The sequence below is a fragment of the Motacilla alba genome, chromosome 2, assembly GCF_015832195.1.
Source record: "Motacilla alba alba isolate MOTALB_02 chromosome 2, Motacilla_alba_V1.0_pri, whole genome shotgun sequence".
NCBI classification, from domain to species: domain Eukaryota; kingdom Metazoa; phylum Chordata; class Aves; order Passeriformes; family Motacillidae; genus Motacilla; species Motacilla alba.
Genome location: NC_052017.1, coordinates 42,401,356 through 42,419,753, shown reverse-complemented (window position 1 = coordinate 42,419,753; position 18,398 = coordinate 42,401,356). Strand labels below are relative to the sequence as shown.

The 18,398-nt window shown below is 38.7% G+C and overlaps 1 protein-coding gene across 3 annotated transcripts in view; it reads left to right on the top strand.

The window, feature by feature from the left end:
* Positions 1-18,325, top strand: part of CAPN7 (calpain 7) — a 32,996-nt gene extending 14,671 nt beyond the window's left edge. For 2 of the 3 annotated variants that reach the window (XM_038163068.1, XM_038163076.1), the window contains 11 exons: positions 1,557-1,663; positions 3,197-3,317; positions 3,577-3,721; positions 5,237-5,336; positions 7,003-7,138; positions 7,596-7,671; positions 9,911-10,056; positions 10,783-10,845; positions 13,235-13,365; positions 14,542-14,634; positions 14,715-18,325. In XM_038163068.1, coding sequence (XP_038018996.1) covers positions 1,557-1,663; positions 3,197-3,317; positions 3,577-3,721; positions 5,237-5,336; positions 7,003-7,138; positions 7,596-7,671; positions 9,911-10,056; positions 10,783-10,845; positions 13,235-13,365; positions 14,542-14,634; positions 14,715-14,859 — 1,263 coding nt within the window. In that variant the 3' untranslated portion in view covers positions 14,860-18,325. The remainder of the gene's footprint in view (positions 1-1,556; positions 1,664-3,196; positions 3,318-3,576; positions 3,722-5,236; positions 5,337-7,002; positions 7,139-7,595; positions 7,672-9,910; positions 10,057-10,782; positions 10,846-13,234; positions 13,366-14,541; positions 14,635-14,714) is intronic. The other variant, XM_038163084.1, reaches the window with a different exon arrangement.
* Positions 18,326-18,398: the final 73 nt, after the last annotated feature.

Genomic DNA, 18,398 nt, shown 5'->3' with positions numbered 1-18,398 from the left:
AACCAAAGTGAGCATCTTAGGTAGACAAGTATTTGGTTTGATGCTTTCTTAATTTATTTTTTTGTTTCTTTCTTTCACAAGTAATTTTAGCTGTGCTTAATGAAATTATTCCATCAAAACAGAATGAGCAAGACGTCTTGATGGTCAAAGTTAATCTTAGTGCTCAGATTTCAGTATCGATGCTTGTGGGTAGGAGATGTTTATATCGAGTCTAGATGGATGTGTTGGGTGAAGTCAAATTCTCTTTGCCCATATCAATACTGCTGATTTTGGGTTCTAACTCTTTCAATAAATAGGGCAGTTCTCCCTCATTAGGGAGAACTCATTTCCTCAGCTAGGAAAGGAACAGTCTATTCATTTAGAAGGTCTGTATAGAGGGAGCAAGTACTTTGATCTGTGCAAGTTTGTTTATCAGATTGTTCCACTCCATAAATATGCATTGGGTTTCTATAATGTGGTTAGTAAAGAAACCGTCAACATACATCATACAAGTGACATGCAAGTTATTCTTTAAAGAGGAATAGTTTGCTGAAATGAGTAGCCCACATAATTTGTTACTTAGGAAGCCTTTCTGATTTTAACTTTATACTACTAAAATTTAAAAGATTTTTTTTTTATTCATGGTGCTAATTGGTGTCTTGACAATCACATTCTTGGTGGATATACTTAGTAATCATCACCTCTTGAAAATTGTTATGGAGACAAATGTGGCTTTGTGTAAGGGGTATATGGAGCACATATTTTTAAGTGTCAGGCTGCTTTGTTTTGAAGGACAAAAGCTGTTGAGAATAAGGGTGTTTTATTCCCGTTGTCATCCTCTAACTTGCTATCTGGAAAAACAGCTTGACTGGTGACATTTAATCTCCACCCTTCCTGCCCCTTCCACTTTCCACTGTATTCCAGTTTCCTTCTGTAATCAGGGTTACTTACAATCAGGCTGTCTTGTACTTGCAATTCCTCAAGTTCCCACTCCCCACTGCTGGTTATTGACACTTCAAGCATTTACAGTCTCCGCTTTTGCTTTGAGGAGTACAAAGGAAAAGAATAGGAATTAAGCAGTATTTCAAGGAGTTGGGAGATTAAAGCATCTTTTCATGGAAATACATGTCAGTGTCAGCTTTACCAGAAAGATTAAAAAACCCAAACCCTGAGCTTTAGAAATAAAACATAAATTATTTAAAGTGCATATATAATAACAAGGTACCAAAGTGCTTCTGAGATATGCTTTAAAAATCTGTAAATCAATGAAATAAATAGAACACATCACACAGTTGAGCATGACTGATGATTCTGATATGCTTCCATTGCTCTGGAATTCCAGTTTATTTCATCAGTTCACTTTCCAGCTTTTTTTTAAGCTACTTGGAAATGTTGTCATTGTCTAATCAAAGAATTTTTTGTTTGTTAGTCTTAATCTTGACCCTTTTATGTGTAGAGCTATATTGTGACCTGTGTATACTTGATTTCTTTCAAGGTGTTTTATAAGTTGTGTGCAGACATCATATGTTTATATATGGATTATCTGTTCTGATTTCTTTTGAATACTTGCATTTCAGAATATTGATCTCCATGCACTGACAGGTTGGATACCTGAAAGAATTGCAATGCACTCCGACAATCAAGCCTTCAATAAAGACAGCACTTTCAGAATGCTTTATCAGAGGTAGACATTTGTTCTTTCCTAAGTAATTAACATGCTTGCTGTGTAGTAGCTGTGTTACCACTGTAAAAGCAGTACAGTCACCACAGATCCTTCAACAGCATTTTGATACTGCTACAAATTGTGCTTTATAAAACCTCTCTGTACTTTCTGGAAGAAGAGAAATTGAAGCATTGGTGGCTTTGTTAGAACAGAAGATTAAAATACTGGGGAATTTTGTGTGATGGAATTCTTCTTCTATACGAATGAATAGGAAAAAAAATAACCATTTCCTTGATAAAGAAAACAGAACATAAAAGTCAGAGAAGAGCAGTTTGGAACCAATATACCAGTTATATTATAACTGGTACCAGTATATATTATAACTGGTGAGTTAAGTGTTCAAAAAAAAGAAGGATATGTGTTCTGTGTTTCCACACAGTTCCCCAGAACTATATTATATCTGCTGTCCTTGGCAAGCAGATACAATACAGTGTTTCTAATTGTATCACAAGGTTATGCCCCATCAGTAAATCTGCTGAAGGAGCAGCAAAAGTCTATCAAAACTGCAATACTGGTTTTCAGACCTACCATAGCAGTTGCATTTGATGGTCTTAAAGGTCCCAATCAAATAATTCCATTATTTTGCTTATGGTGAAAGATACAGCTGTAAATTATAAATGCCAGGTATACCAAGTACTTTGATTTCTTTCGAAATGGTTTTGTGCAGCCAGTGTCTCATGTATTTCAATGCAGTAGAAGGGGGTTATTCTGTTGACTGAAACATCTACATCCATGATAAAAAGAGTCTTTCTACAGAACTTTTTCAATTGCTTAGGAGCTCTCAGAGCTGTCAACAATTTTTCAGATGTTCTGGTGTTGTAATTTGAAGGTATTACTAGAGTTAGGATGGGATCTAGCTGTTGGAATATTGCTATTGTTCACCTGGAAATGTGTTGATCCATGCAGTCCAGTGATCCTGTAATCTGTCTAGGATTTTTAGCATAGGCTGGAAACATGTTAGTGTGTTTTCAGAACAGTAATTGTTCCAAAATTAACAATTGCTATTCAGAACATTAAACTTGAACATAAACATCTGCAAAAGTATGGAAGCATGAACTTCTCCTTCTTCAAAATCCTGGGGGTGTGACAGATTTAATCATTTGCTATATGCAGTCATTGACTGAGTGGTGATGAAACCACATTTGTGCTCAGCTGTGGATCTGTGAAGAGTATCTTAAAAGTGACACAGGCTGAGCTTCAGCAACCAGCTTCAGGTTGATAAATGCTGAATTTTGTTTATGAAAATACGAAATTATATTAAAATAATATTTTTTTATTTGAACTGTATACTTAATTGTGAAAGAAAAAAAGTTCCACTTTCTCAAAATTTTTTCAGGAGTGATATCTGTTGACAAAAGCCTTTATACCCCAGTTTTTATAAAGCAGGGTCATGCTAATGGGTAGTGTACAAGCACGCTATTGCAGTGTCTGGCAAACGTTAGATTGCAACTTGTAGGATTTAATTAAGCTATTTTTTCACCTCTTTTTGAACAGATTTCACAAGGGAGATGTCCTTATCACAACAGCAACAGGGGTGATGTCTGAAGAGGAAGGAGAAAAGTGGGGTTTAGTTCCAACCCATGCATATGCAGTCTTGGATATAAGAGAATATAAGGTATCAAATGAAACCGAAGTTGTTTCCTAACTGCTGTTTGAAACCCTCATGTGTTTCTAGGTTTACCCTAGATGGGTAGCTACTGTTTTTTTTCCTCTAATGGCTAATATATTTTATTTTGTCTTGGACTTGGACTCCACTGGGAAATTTCAGAAAACTTAATGATTCTGTGTTTTTGTGATCCATATAAAAGCACTTTCAATATGTAAAAATTACCGTGACAAGCTGAATTGACAATTTTGCTTTGTGGTTTTATTAGGGACTTCGATTTCTTCAGCTAAAAAATCCCTGGAGCCACTTGCGTTGGAAGGGACGATACAGTGAAAATGACACGAGAAACTGGACCCCAGATTTACAAAAATACTTGAACTTTGATCCCAGAACAGCTCAGAAAATAGACAATGGTAATAAGGTTTTAAAAGTCATAATTTTTTCAAATAGTATGGATCTTTGTGGTGAATCCCTGCAGGAAGGTGGAAGGGAATGCTTAAGCAGAAAGCAGAAGGAGAGTAAAACAAATACTAGAAACTAAATAGTCCAAAAGTTTAGGAAGTATTTGTGTATTTAAATCTGTCATTTCAGGTTTGTGTGGGGTTTAAGTAATGTAGACTGTTATATATATATCTCAAATTCATTGACAAGAAAGCACCTCCTTGGTTAAGTGTGCTGTCTCAGTATGTGGGAGTTCAGTGCAAAGAGAACATTTTGACAATAAGCTGTGTAATGCTGCTTTTTAATACGTGAATGGACTTTCTGTGGGTTTTTTTCGTCTCCAACATTTTCAAATATGTATCCACATGGTTACTGTAATCAGTATTTAAATCAGTCGTTCTGGTGCATCAGCTGCATTTTACTTTCAGAAAGTTGTTTCTGCTTTTTACTGTGTCCTAGTTGCTGCCTGCAAATCTCTGAGGGAGCCCTTTTGTTCAGTGCCACTGTTTTTACAACACTATGGGTCCAAATCCATCAGATTATAGCATTTATTGATAAGCCTCGTGCAAATGCCTGATGAAAACTTTTGATTCAAACATAAAAATAGAAGCCCTGGATTTGTGACAAGTTATGAGATAATAGCTTATTATTTATTTACCAATTCATTTAGTAAGTAATTTGTAGCATCTGGTTGTTAAAATTTTATATGAAATGACCTTAGTAATTCTAATGGAGTTATTCCTTCTAATTGGATTTACACTTCAGTCTTCTTGTTTTTGTGTAGTTATTATTGCTGGTTTTTAGTGCTGCAAGATCTGCAACTGCCCATGTCTGAGACATGATTTATAAGGCTGCTACCATTTTAAAAGTTCATTCCACTAGGAATTTGTTGGCTTGAAGGCACTGCTGTTGGCTGAAGTTGTAATTAAGGGAGCTATGGAGAACTAGAATAAATGCATGAGAACATTGCAAAGATACAGCAAATTTAGGGTGCAAAAACAAGTGACAGTGACATAGGTGTTGGATGAAGTACCTCAGAAATACATTTGAACATACTCGCATGTTGTCAAATACTTGATTGTGCTGGATGACTGTTGAAGTAGGTTGTTGAATTGCAGGAAGCTGTTTGACTGTGTATTTTATTTTTTTGATTTTAGAAACCTAGGAAAGGGAAAATCAGGTCAGAGTCTCCTAATGAGGTCTCTTTCAAAATAGCAAATTTTCTCATACCTCCTGCTTAGTGCTTGAGAATGGAAAGCATTCTGACAGGTTCAGAAAGTCCCTTATGATAAGCAGAGACTAACTTGTTTTTTCTTGCTTTAACTTGGTTTGGGGGGTAAGTTTAAATTTAGCAATTTAGGCAGTGCAGAAATTTTGCAGAAATGTGTACTTATATAAGCTGTATCATTTGCTCAAAAAAAGACTTTTGAGAAACAAGTAAAATCAAGATATCTGCTAAGAAAATAATAACAGCATTTCCTTTTCAGGCATTTTCTGGATTTCCTGGGAGGACCTGTGCCAGTACTATGATGTTATTTATTTGAGTTGGAATCCAAGTCTTTTCAAAGAATCTACATGTATTCACAGGTTGGTCCAAAAGATAAAATTTTTGTTTCAAAATCTCAGTAAGTGTTCTGTTGTGATGTTTCCTTCCTTCAATTCTTGCAGGTTACAGCTAGGGGCTTGAATTCCAACCCTGTTCTTTTGAGCCTGACTTTACACTTTCTCAGCCCAGACTTTGTTTTTAACTACTTCTGTAACATCAGTGGAGCTCCGTGACCCTTGTGATGTTTCTGTGGAACTACAGCTTTGTAACCAGATCCTGACCTCAGTCCCACATCTCCCTATCAGAATAAAAATCAGATTTTTGTCCAGTCCATCTCTAAGCAGTGCCCAGAAAGTGCTTAAGTGACCTAGTTATTATTTGGAATTAATTTTTTTGGCCACTTGCAAGTGAGCTGTCTGGCGTGTGTTGTCTTTACAGGGTGTGTTCACTGACATCAGGGCAGTTTAACCAGTTCTGGGTTTTAGCAGTTGTAGTTATCATAAATAATCTTCCTTGCCTGCTTATTTGTTTTCTGAGTCTAAATGTCTCTTACCAAACAGCCATTACATTCAGGGGGTTTGTCTCCCAGTTTGGGGATAAGTGTGTGTATCTATGTCTTGGGTTTGGAAAGCAAGGGTTTCTGTAATACTTTTCCACTCCACTAGGCTGCACTTTGCCACTGCTTCCACACTGTCCCTGCATGTGTTAGCTCTGCACAAGCTCCTTCATCCACAGTGTGAGTGCTGAGCTTATCTGTAAAGGCTCCTTCCATCTTTGCACTCCAGTTGTTTCTAAAATACACTGGTGATGTAGCAAGATGAGATAACGTGTATGCTAATGTCAGAGCTCAGCTACTGGTCTGTCTGTCCTTATGTTACCAACAGTTGTCTTCCCGTGTGTAGGGAAAAGCCTTACCACAGTGGCAGTTGCCATAAAATGGAGAGTAACAGCGGTGATAATTTGAAGCTTTTTTAATGCAGCCTTCCACACGTACTGTTCAGTTTTACAAGTGTGAGAGGGACAAGGAAACTTAGGAATAGCTGTGTACACTTCTGTTTCCAGTGTGCCACACTTTGTGTTCAGTCATCAGCACCTTTTTTTTTCTCACTGTATTTTTCTTGTCTAGACGCTTCACAAGACAGCAGGAAGATTCTGCAGTAGGGCACCTCAAAGATCTTTAGCACTTCCTGCAGGCACCCTTCCAAGCATGAAACAGGGCACATTTTAAAATAAAGATTGCCTCAGAATAAAAAAATAAAAAAAAAAAAGAGGAAAAAATTTGGCAAGCTTTTGAAACCAACCATAGCAGACAGATATATAGATTTCTACAGTTACAAAAGTGTAGGTGTTTTTCATTTAATATTGGTGTGTGCAATCATGGCTGTGTTTGTGTAGCCCAGGCTGCTTAAATGGTTCAACTTTTTCTGTGTTTCTGCTGGTTGCAGTCACCAGCCAGGCTGTTTGTATTTAGCATTTTTTATTATCATACATGTATTGTGATGAACTCATTTATAAAACAAGGTTCTAAGATAATGTTTCTGATGTGACTGTGTTATGTAACCACTGCCATAGATTCCAGTAGAAAACTAGGCTTTGGTAACTTGTTACTGATAGTATCACACTCTGCATATGTGTAGGAATTAGAGTTCGTTTCACAGCACAAATTAGTTTCTTACTGGTCTAATAACGTGTCTGTATCACTTTCAGTACGTGGGATGCAAAGCAGGGCCCGGTGAAGGATGCCTACAGCCTGGCCAACAACCCTCAGTACAAGCTGGAGGTGCAGTGTCCACAGGGTGGTGCTGCTGTCTGGGTGCTGCTCAGCAGGCACATCACTGACAAGGTGCTGGTTCTGCACTGCGAGCTCTGCCACAGCTTCTGTAAATCTTTCTGTATGGCTTTCTCTTATTATTTCTCTTATTATTTCATAGGCAGTATATTACTGCCTGTGTTCAGGTGTGTATGCCTGAGTACCTGTGGAATTTTTTAATTCAGCAGGTACATGTACCTCCAGTTGAAACAGAGTAAAATTTGAGCTAAATGATTCTATTCCACTGTAAAGGTTCTGAAGTAACTTTGAATCCTGGGGCCTGAATAAGTTAAATTAGTGAAAGTTTGTTTACTTCAGGCATTTGAAAAAGAATTCTTTTGGGTATCCCAAAAATACAAATATCACATCATATTGTGTGCTGATCAAAAGGGATGGTAGAAGGTGTACTTGACGCGGATTAAGCATTCATGATGTTTCACAGATTTGCACAATTCTGATTTGTGTCTTTTTGTGGGTTTTGTTTTTATAGGATGACTTTGCACACAATCGGGAATTCATTACAATGGTTGTATACAAGACTGATGGCAAAAAAGTTTACTATCCAGGTTAGTGTACCTTAATTGTCAAGAAGCTGATGTTATAAATTAATGAAGAAGCACACAGAATTTTGTGGAGAGGAAAGGCACTTTTTTCTTTAAAACTAGATGACTCGTTAAGAGGTCAGTCTTCTGAAATCATTGTTTTGCTCTATTTGATCCTTATTAAAGTCTACACTGAAGGAATAGGCCATTCTATACATGCTGTAAGCACTCTTAAGAGGTCTACATAGTCCTGCTGACACTTATTTTGATGCAACATATTCTTTATTTTTTCTGGTTATTTTTCAGTGCCAGTAGTTAATACTTAGAGGGAACAGATGTTGTGTGTTAGTTTCTGTGATAGCATAATTATTTCCTACATTTGTGAAATTATTTAAAGGTCTACAGCTTCCACAAAATGAAAATAATCAGGGTTAATTGTCATGTGGATTTGGCTTAGTAAAGTACCTAAACAAGCTTATGAAATATAGGTGAACACTTCAGCATATTTCCAAGTATCAGGTAAGGCAAGTTAAAAATGTTCAAATTTTATCAAAATCTCACTCTTGGTCATCATATGTCAGATTCTTTTCACCTTGAGGAGAAGTGGTTTGCTGTAGCTGTGAAGTAGCCAAGTATGCTTTATATCAAGAGAGATAGCAGATCTGAGACAGAGGCTGAGACACAGGGTGTAAAGGTGATGCCCAGGTTGAAAGGACTGAAACTTTAAGGTAGAGCTAGTAAGATCATCTTTTTATTTATTCTTTCTGTTAAGTTAGAGATTGCTTGAAATATTCCTTGGAATTATTCAGTGAAGGTGCACCCTAAAACAAGCAGGATTTGGCCAGTTGCTTTTACAGGTAGGAACCTCTTTAGAACCAGGTTTGCATTCAGGTAGCTGCTCATGCAACAACTCCCTTAGTAGATTTTAAACCTTTTTTCACCAAAGGGTGGGATTTATAGGACTTTTTCTATTGGAATGGCTAATAAGCATTGCATTGTTTGCATCTGATCTTGTTCAGTGAACTCTGATGACCAATTCCCCCAGAATCCAAACTTCCCCGAGAACCCAAGTCTTTCTGTGGAAAGATCTGTTGACAACTGATCACATCTGGTTTTGCAAGAGCTCCTCTGTGAGGAGAAGCAAACACCCAAGTTGCTTCTGGTGTTCCTGGTAATTGTAGCAGTGCTTACTTTACATGTGTGTCTCACTGAAAATGTTCTTAAGTGGGCAAACCCAAACACAATTTTATAGTAGAGGGAATTGTTCAGTTGTGCTTGAAGGAGACAGCCTAGCAAGACCAGTAGCAAAACTGAACAGTTTGTATGTTTTGTCTTGCTAGCCAAACTCTTTTAAAAACTTCTGATCTCACGAGCTCAAACTTGTTTAAAACCTTTTTCCATGGAAATAGATTGGTCAAGCTGCAGTATTATTTTTAACCATCTGTTAAAATAAGATGAGAACAAAGCAGCTTAATCCTTTGGCAGTAAGGCCGAGATTTCCCATTCCTAAGCTTCTTATTGTTTTATATTAATCCTTTCCCCTCTCCCATGTTGCTTTGTGGAAGAAAATAAAAGGACCTGATCTTGGGCCTATTGAAATAATTGGCTAGACTTGGTCCTGCTTCACTGAAATTAAAAGAAGTCTGGAAAGAACCAATTAGAGGCCAAATAACAAATTACACTGTCTAATTATAAAAGCAAACATTTGAGATCTTTCTAAAGAGTACCACATGTGCATTGGTATTGGGATGCAACTACATCTGTGTAATGATCACAGGGATTTGAAGAGAGGGGGACAGAAAGCTTGTGTGATTTAGTTAAAGGAATTAACATGTTTTGAAGTATTGTTTACAAGGTGGCCACAGTTTTGGCAGCTGGCATTCTGGAACTGTCCAGCCAATGGAGAAAGAGCAGACACTTCAGAGATTTTCAAAGAGTGCTTAAACATTCATTATCTTTGTCTTGAAATTTCAACATAACTACAGCAGTCTTCTTTGAGTAGTGGCATTGGTGGGAGATGGATAAGCAGTCCTTGCACGTCTAGGGATTTAAGCTGTACTTTCAAGCATGGAATTTGTGTCTTGTCATGTGTGATGTACTTCTCCTGAAAACAGTAGTTGATGTTAAGACTGTCCTTTCTATGGGTAAATCTTGAGGCTCTCATCTGTTCAGAGCACTTGGGTCTGTTCAGTCTAATCTTAGAAGTTTACCAAGGTGGGGTTTTTTGGTCAGGAAAAAAAAAGTTCATCCTTTCCTTTTTCAGCTGATCCTCCTCCTTATATTGATGGTATTCGGATCAACAGTCCTCATTATCTGACCAAGATAAAGCTGACCTCTCCAGGTTCCCATACATTCACCTTAGTGGTGTCCCAGTATGAGAAACAGAACACCATCCATTACACCATCAGGGTATGTGCTGTTGTTTCATAATGAATGTAAGCAATTTAACTGTAAAGTGTCCTTTGTTTATAAATTTTATAAAAAGGTTATTTCTGAATTAATATTGCTATCTTAGGGAGGATGGAGCAGAACCACTGGATGACGTGTTTGATAATGTTCTCCATTTGTAGTAACAAAATTTTAGTAACAAAATCAGCTGAAAAATACTATTACTTTCTAGAATAAAAAAGTATCTATGTACAGGCAGGTCATTGGCTCTCTATGTATCCAAAATAAACCTATTTTAGATCCTGGTTAAGATTTAAAGGTTTTTGACTTTTCTAGGTCTTGACTTAGGCTTTGGGTTTTTCTCTTAACTGCTGAGTTACATAATGATCAATGCTAGATTTTTTTTCACTGAAAAAAGAGTAAAATGCAGATTGTTTCCATTTTGCTTTTTTTGTTGGTTGTTTTTTTGGTTGGGTTTTGGTCTGTTGGTTGGTTGGTTGGCTTTTTTTTTTTTGGGGGGGTGGGGGGCAGGGTTGTTAAGAAAATTAAGTAGAACTAAGTCTTAGTCCCAGCACTATTCTGAATTTTGAGTTTGACACAGGGTCATCTGATGGGTAATACAGGCATTGTGGTGAACCAGTATCTAAGAATGTTGTGTAGGCAATTCTGCTTTCTTTTAATTTGTCACGATTTCACTTGAAAAGTGCAAGATGAATGTGTGACCTGCTGCTTCTTTTTACAACACAGGTGTATTCCTTGTGCAAGTTCACCTTTTCCAAGATCCCCACACCTTACACCATTTCCAAACGGGTAAAGAAACATTTTCTTTGACATGTCACTGGTTTGGCTTTTCCATATTTGAGATGTACAAGGTTTTTAAATATATTTTGATACTACTGCCCCACCTCCACCACAGAGTGTGTTGTTGCAGCTGTGCCATTGCAGATGTGCTCTAAAGCCTGTGTAGAACAGACTGGCCTTTGGAACAACCATACCCTAATAAGTCATCACTCTGCAGAAATCAGGTTGTGCTAGTAATGGTGCAGAGTGAAAACCCCCCAGAAGCATTGCTCATTTCCCCCAGGGAGAATTGCATGATTTTCTTGGAAAAACTCCTGGCATGATGGGACAATATCAGCAATGTCAAACCAAAGGCACCAGTAGCAAGACCATAAGAAACAAACTTAGGATGGCAATATCACAACACATTACTGTTCCTAAATTTTTCAAAGATACCTCAAGGGTCTGTAACAATTGGAATAAGCACTCCTGTTGCCAGGCAGGATTAAGGAAGTATATCCATTGTACATTTCCTGAGATTTTACACTCCCTGAGAGTATAGGAACAAGGGGAATAGCGAAAAACTTGACTGAAACTAGGTCAGAAGCTCAGGCAGTTTTGGGGCCAGCTGCTGTTCATATTTCAGCTGTCAACATGAGCTGCAGTTACACCTTCAGCTGAAGTATAAATATAGCCAAGAGCTCATAGGATAAAGTAACTTGCATGTATTTTCGTGTTTTAGCAGTTTTATCCTCAGGAAAGAATAAACCAGCAGCTTTACCTCCATACCTACCATGCATACCCTGGGGAATCCTATTGTAGTCAGAAGTCTTCTGTCCAAACAGAAACTTGTTCAGGAAGAGAGAAACAAGGGAGTTTGAGCCACAGGACATTTGCTAGGACACTTGTGCCTAAAGCCCAGGACTGCATTACTTTGTGTGGTCAGGGGGACATGCTGGCTTGCAGCTTGGCTCTTGAGTTCAGACAATGTTCCATACCAGCTGTTATTTCTGGAACAGTCCCTTGAAGCCTCTTCTAGAGAATGGTGAGTGAATAGAGAGATTCCTGGGATCAGCAAGATGATTTGTTTGGTTCTTCCAGAAACCATTGTCCTACATAGCTATTAAAAACTGGGCTTACTCTGAGGAAGTCTTTTAAGAGGTCAAAAACATATTCAAGGTGAAAATTCTGTTTGAGGAGGGATATCCATTTTACGTTGTAACTTGTTTGAAAAGAGAATATGTAGAAAACTCCTGTTGATTATTTCAACATGTCTGTCTAATATTAAAAAAAAAAAAAAAAAGGTAGGTTCTATCTATCCAATGCCAGTTCTTTCTTTAGGATTGAGTACAAAACGTTTGTTGCCTGTATTTAATGCCTGTTTGGTGATTGCTTAGCAGTCATCACACTGAAAAGCAAGCAGAGAACTAAATCACAGTTTAGCAGTAAAAACAAGTTCTGTTAGATGTCCTATACTGGAGTCAAGTGGTCACCTCTGGAGCTCACCAAGCCCCGATGTGATTCCTGGAATTAAGTGCAGCAGAAGTGGAAAAGAGCTAGAAAGCTCCACAGCACACAGCAGTTTTAGGTTCCTGGGTAGTAGCATGGTAGGGGGAGAAATTCCCCTTGCTTCCATACTTACCATGTTTGAGGGGTTTGGGCACTGACTGCAGAAATTAAATCAAAAGGGAAAATGCTGCCCCTTGCTGATTTGACAGAGACAGGAGAGAAGTAACAGGAGAGATGGATCTCAGCTATAAATTTGTGGAAATGCCTAGCATGCTTTACAAGTCTGACCTTTCAGTTTAATGACTAGCAAGAGGAACTTGGAAACAGATGGCCTACTTCTCAAAGTCTGAGCAGCATTTTTCCTCCCGAGTGTCTTTACCCTTGCAGAAACTGTCCTTGTGGTTATCTTGTCATTGCAGTGCTTGCTCTCAGAGTGCACAGAGGTGATGGACAGGGCTGAAGGCAGAGATCTTTAAAAGCAAAGGTTACAACACTATTGGTGTTGCACTGCCTGTATTGCTGCTGTTTCTCATTTAACCCAACAGAGGAGTATCTGAGGACAAAAAATAACCTGTGTAGTCTAGTGGGCATGGGATAGATGGGAATGTGGGTCTTCTGTTAGCTGCAGTTTGTCACAGTCAGAAACAGTCACTCAGTGCTTGTTTAATGTAAGCTGGAAAAATACAGTACACATGTTAGGGATGGGATGTAAGGCTTTGATGGGGGGGGGGGAACTACATGAGACTTTGTGAAGGCTTAACACCATCTTTCACTTCACTTTTAAAATTAGGAGAGGTCACTAAAGTCAGTAATCTCTAAAGTGAGAGGACCCTCTAGTCTTGTGTGTGTGTATATATATAAGCAATAAAAATCCTCAGGATCTGTTTTCTGTACTTTTGACTTCTTTCAGGTTAATGGACAGTGGAAAGGTCACAGTGCTGGAGGATGTGGAAACTTCAGAGACACCTACAAAAATAACCCCATTTATCAATTCCAGCTAGACAAGAATGGACCATTGCTAATTGAACTACGGGGGCCGAGGTTTGTAGAAAATAATTGTGCATCAATACAGTGAAAGCATTGCATGCCAAAGATAAAGCTTTGTCAGTATCCCCTTGGGGAGGGTGGGAAGCTCGTGGAAAATCCAGAAAACAAGGTGTGGGAGTTGACTCAGATTTAGTACTATTTGTTTCTATCTTTACCTTCAATAGTGTTTTAAATCTACACATTAACTACTGAGGGAAATCCTTGACCTATAAGGAAAGCAGCAGCCTTCCTTTCTCTTTAAGTTTTGGAGTCTGAGCAGAGCTAGGGAAGAAGGTATAAAGGATTTCTTCTTAAAACTAATTATGATCATAATTCCTTTTATTTTGTAGTAGAGCTAATATGCAGGATACTAAACCCTTACAGCTCTCAAACACCTCTGAAAGTGCATTTACTCTGCTACTAGCAGGCCAGGAGAAGTGCTGGATGTCAGTGTCCCATAAAGTAGACTTATGCAGGCCAAATTCCTTTGGCACAATTAATGATTACCTCAAAATAACAGTATTCAGTACTTCTGAATAGCAACGTCTCCTGACCTGCAGTCAACTGTTTATCCTGTGCAAAGCTGTACAGTGGGCCCTACAAAATAGCAGAACTTTCCTATCTCTCCTCCCCTCTTTGAGGAAACTCCTTCTCTCATGAAGTGAAGGCAGAGGTGTGGCTGCACGGTTCCATGAATTGAGCTGTTCTTTGTTTGCATTTTTTTCCTGCACTCGCACATCATTTGGGTAGTTTGAAGGACAGGGGCAGTGGTGTCTGTCACATGCATTAACAGGAGCAGACAAAGTGTCCCAAGTTGTATTGCAACATGAGAAATTCTACTGAGATTACTGACACTGAGTCCTCCAATAGCAATCTGATCACACCCCAGGATCTCTGCCATGTGGCACAGGAGTGTGTCACAAGCTTAACTAGTTGAATTCTGCTTGAGTGCACAGGCAGGCTTCTAGCAGGCATTTTTCCTACAGTCTAGTTGTAAACCTGAAATGAGTTCTCTCTTCCTCCAAATACTGCATTCACGTCATGGCAAATTTGACTTAACATTTTTGTCACCAATCTGGCAAAACTTTTCGATGTCTTTCAGTTATGCTGTATAGTTTTTAATAACTAGCCCTCTTCATGATAATCCTGCTGGCCCAAGCATCTAAAGCAAGTCTGTCATGTCACTTGCAGGCAATACAGCGTTGGTTTTGAACTTGTCACCGTCTCAACAGTGGGAGATCCTGGTTCCTATGGCTTTCAGAAAAAAAGCAGTGGTGACTACAGGTAACACTTAATGAAGTCTGGATAGAGGTTTGAAACATACTTTAGATCCCATGTCTAACAGGTAGTTTTCTTTATCATAGGTGTGGATTTTGCTACTTGGAGGTGGAGAACACATTTGCTGGAGTTTACAACATTATCCCTACCACATTCCTGCCTCAACAAGAGGGGCCTTTTTTCTTAGATTTTAACAGTACAACTCCTCTTAAGGTGTCACAGCTGCAGTGAGGAGACAGAACTGTGCAGTGCTGTTTAAGGAGATGGTTTGATCTGTCCTACAGCCTGAGAACAGGTGAAGAACCCTTACTACACATGAACAAAAGAGAATTACATCCTGAGTTACAGCCAAAAGCATAGAATGACAGATTGCCAGTTAATTGTGGCAGGCAGTTAGCTGTGGGTTTGCTGCTATGGTCCAGGAGTGAGCACTGTTCAACAGCCTTGGGAATAGGCTAAAATGCATATATTCAAATGGACCAGCAGAAGAGCTCAAATTATTGCAATTGTTCCACACTTTGAATCAAAGTCTAGTGAGTTACAAGAAAAAGTAACATTGAAATTCCCTCCTCCCCACATACAGGGTATATGGGCTAAAGATTCTATTCTTAAAAGTAAACATGTAAGAAAAAACATTCTTGTGTATTCTGCTTATTCAGTCTCAGGACCAAATAGCTTTTATTACATATTTGTGCTGCTATCTATGTTTTCAGCACTGAACTGGTTCTCCCATCTAAATGTAAATGTACTACTGCTGAACCAATAGTATTCCATGTGTCATCTTCTCTGGAATATGTATATAGGAGTACAGGAAAAGGAAGGTTCCAGCTTTAGGTATTTTTAAAAGCAAAGCAATTGCTTTGCTCATGTTATGTGTACCTTGAGAGGTGTTACTTTGTGTCTGTATGACTTTAGTACATAATACAGCATGAGGTTCTGTGGCTTTCTTCCTGCCATCTGCCACACCTAGGGATGAGCAGCAAGGACAGGAGGTTATCCAGCAGTAGTGACCAGGTAGTGCAGCACAGCCTTCCGTGAGCAGCTGTGAAAGGTTTTCATGGTTTTCATCTGAAGAGCCCCTGTGAGATTCACTGTATCTACTGAGGGTACTCTGAGTTGCTGGTGCAGGGAGATGGGGAACTGCCTACCATCAGCAACTCAGCAAAGAAATGTTTTATTTTCATCACTTATGTATGTATGTGTCATGTAGGGAAGGATCATTTAAACCTCTCTCCCACCACACCACATCTGCAAGGAATGTACAGGAATGCACTTGCTGATTCCATTATGCAAGACATCTTTGAAAAGATACTTTTTTCCTTTTAAGTTGAAACCAGTGAAGGAATTGAGCACATGGCCAGTGTCATCAATAGAAGCAGGATCAGAGTTCTTAAGAAAATAGTGGAGATAGGATTAATGCAGAACAAGTTATTTTTTTAGAAGACCCCCCCCATATGTGTTCTTCCTCTAGATCTGTATACATTGTGTCTGAAGAGGATTCAAGATGAGAACTTTTTATTTAATACCAACTGCATCAGAGATCCTGAAATGGATTAAATTTTGTCATTTTTACAAAATTTACAGAATTTCACAGTTGGGGGAGAGGGTATTTTTAAAACAGCCAGGGGGATTTTGCTGCCATTCACACTGGTTTGGCATTTTTCCAAGCAAAAAGGTAGCATTTAAATCTTGCTTTAGATTACAGGTGTCACTTGGCCATTGGGAAACTGAACACACATTCTACAGTAGCACCAGAAATAGCTGTGGGCTAAAATGATTCCCACAGAAATCTGCTATTAGTCCTCTCCAGAAAGTAGAAGAACCTTTTGTTTCATTTCCTTCATCAGACAGCTGCTTAACAAGTGTCTGGCACTGAAAGGGCAGGGCTCCTGCCTTGGAAAACACATGCCTTGCTGACTGCAATTCTCTCAGAGACCATCTGGGCTAGAGAATTTGTGACAAGTTTGTCACAGAGTGACTTACCTTCTCTTGCAGGGAAGTTTCTGATGGTTATTGCAATAAATCAACAGAAGGAATAGCATGGGCACAAGCTGAGAATAAAACAGATTAGGTTCTTTGTGGTTATGCTTGGCTTTTGGAGTATGTGCCAAGGACTGCTTCACCCCTAGAACATGAAAGTTTCATTCAACTCCCATTTTCCCTACAGGTTTCTGTTAAGTTTTTAGCTGAGGCTAAACCAGAGTAGCAGTGGAGTCCTCCATGTATCTTATCACCTCTAAAGGTGAGGTGAGCTGAGGTGAGGAAGTCTCAACTGAGTATCTTTTTGGCAGTACAAAAGGCAGATGCCAGAAGTGCCAGCTTTCAGCACCAAGTTCTTGCACATTCTCTGCTGTTTGAGATCAAGCTGGTAGACTTGCCTACAGGAAAATCTGTTGTTGTTCTTCAGTAGCTGGTTTCTGCTCAGCAGGAAGGAGTTTTTCTTTCTCTTTCCCCCAGTACAAGTTAGTGCCAAAGCTTATGCTGCATGAAACGAGCATAAGGATCAGCTTCTGTACTGTGCAGAACTTAAAACTAAAAAGTAAGAAATGTACTCACTTTTCTAATGCCAGGCAAAGACCTTAAGGCCAAAGGATCCTGTCCCCACCAGAATATGCCAATATTTCTTACACATTCAAAACAGTCAGTGGATTGGGCTCATCTCCATTAGTGCACAGGACTTAAGCTTACTGTCAATCTTATATATACAAAGCAAATTCTATTCAAATATTGCATCTGCATAGGCTACTAGAATGCCATCATTCCCTTCAGATATAAGGAACTTCCTTTCAGCTACAGGACAGAACACTCAGGTGAAGTATTTAAGAGGTACGACAAAATATCCATATAAACTGCAGCCAAGGGATTCTGGTTATTGGTAAATTATTTTACAACAAAATTTTCTTGCCCTTTTTTCTTAAGAAAAAACATTGACGTAAGCATTTAGGATTTGTTTTAATATTTTTCACAAGTCTGGAAAAATTACTGCAAAGTGAACTGATCTTAGATTTTAACATGACCTCAGGCCACTAAGTCAAGCTTTCTTTCCCCTGTACTGTTTAGCATTTTTTGAGCCATGTGGCAGAGAACATAGTTTGTTCTGTTTGTTTTGTTAGGAAGACACAGGTTAGCCCTTGGTTGATCTGATCCCTCAGTCCTCCAAGATCCAGTGAGACACAGTACCATGGATGAATGGTATCAACAGCTTCTATCCCAACTGCCCCAGACTGAGACTGAGATCAGTCCTAGTCTCCTGCTGCAAGCTTCATGTAACTATTTTGTACAATAATCATGCATTTAACCACACAATCTCTGCAGCCTTTGAACTGCCACCTATTTAGAACTAAGTTTGTGTACATACAGTAGAGGTTTTTGTCGCTTCATCTAAAAGGACACTGAAATTGTTTGATAATACCAAAGAGAAGTAGAACTCCTAGGTTAACATTTGCTTTATACATTTTCACATCAGGGCAGATGAAGCAATCATGTATACTTTGATACACCAGAGGCTTATTTTTATACCCATGAAGGCAGCTACCATCATGTTACACTTCAGAATCCATGAAGAGCTTAGGTAAAAAGTAACTGGAGAAAGCTTATTCATTTGCTTGTACTCCATAGCAATGTATGTTCATTTAAGTCTGTCATATTTATAATTATGGCTTTTAAGAAGTTTAAAATAAAATGAATTTTCCATTAATTTATTAGACACGCAGTTGTGCCTGTTTGCTTGCACGTTTGAAGGGTGATTTATCTACCAAGTCTGGGGCTCA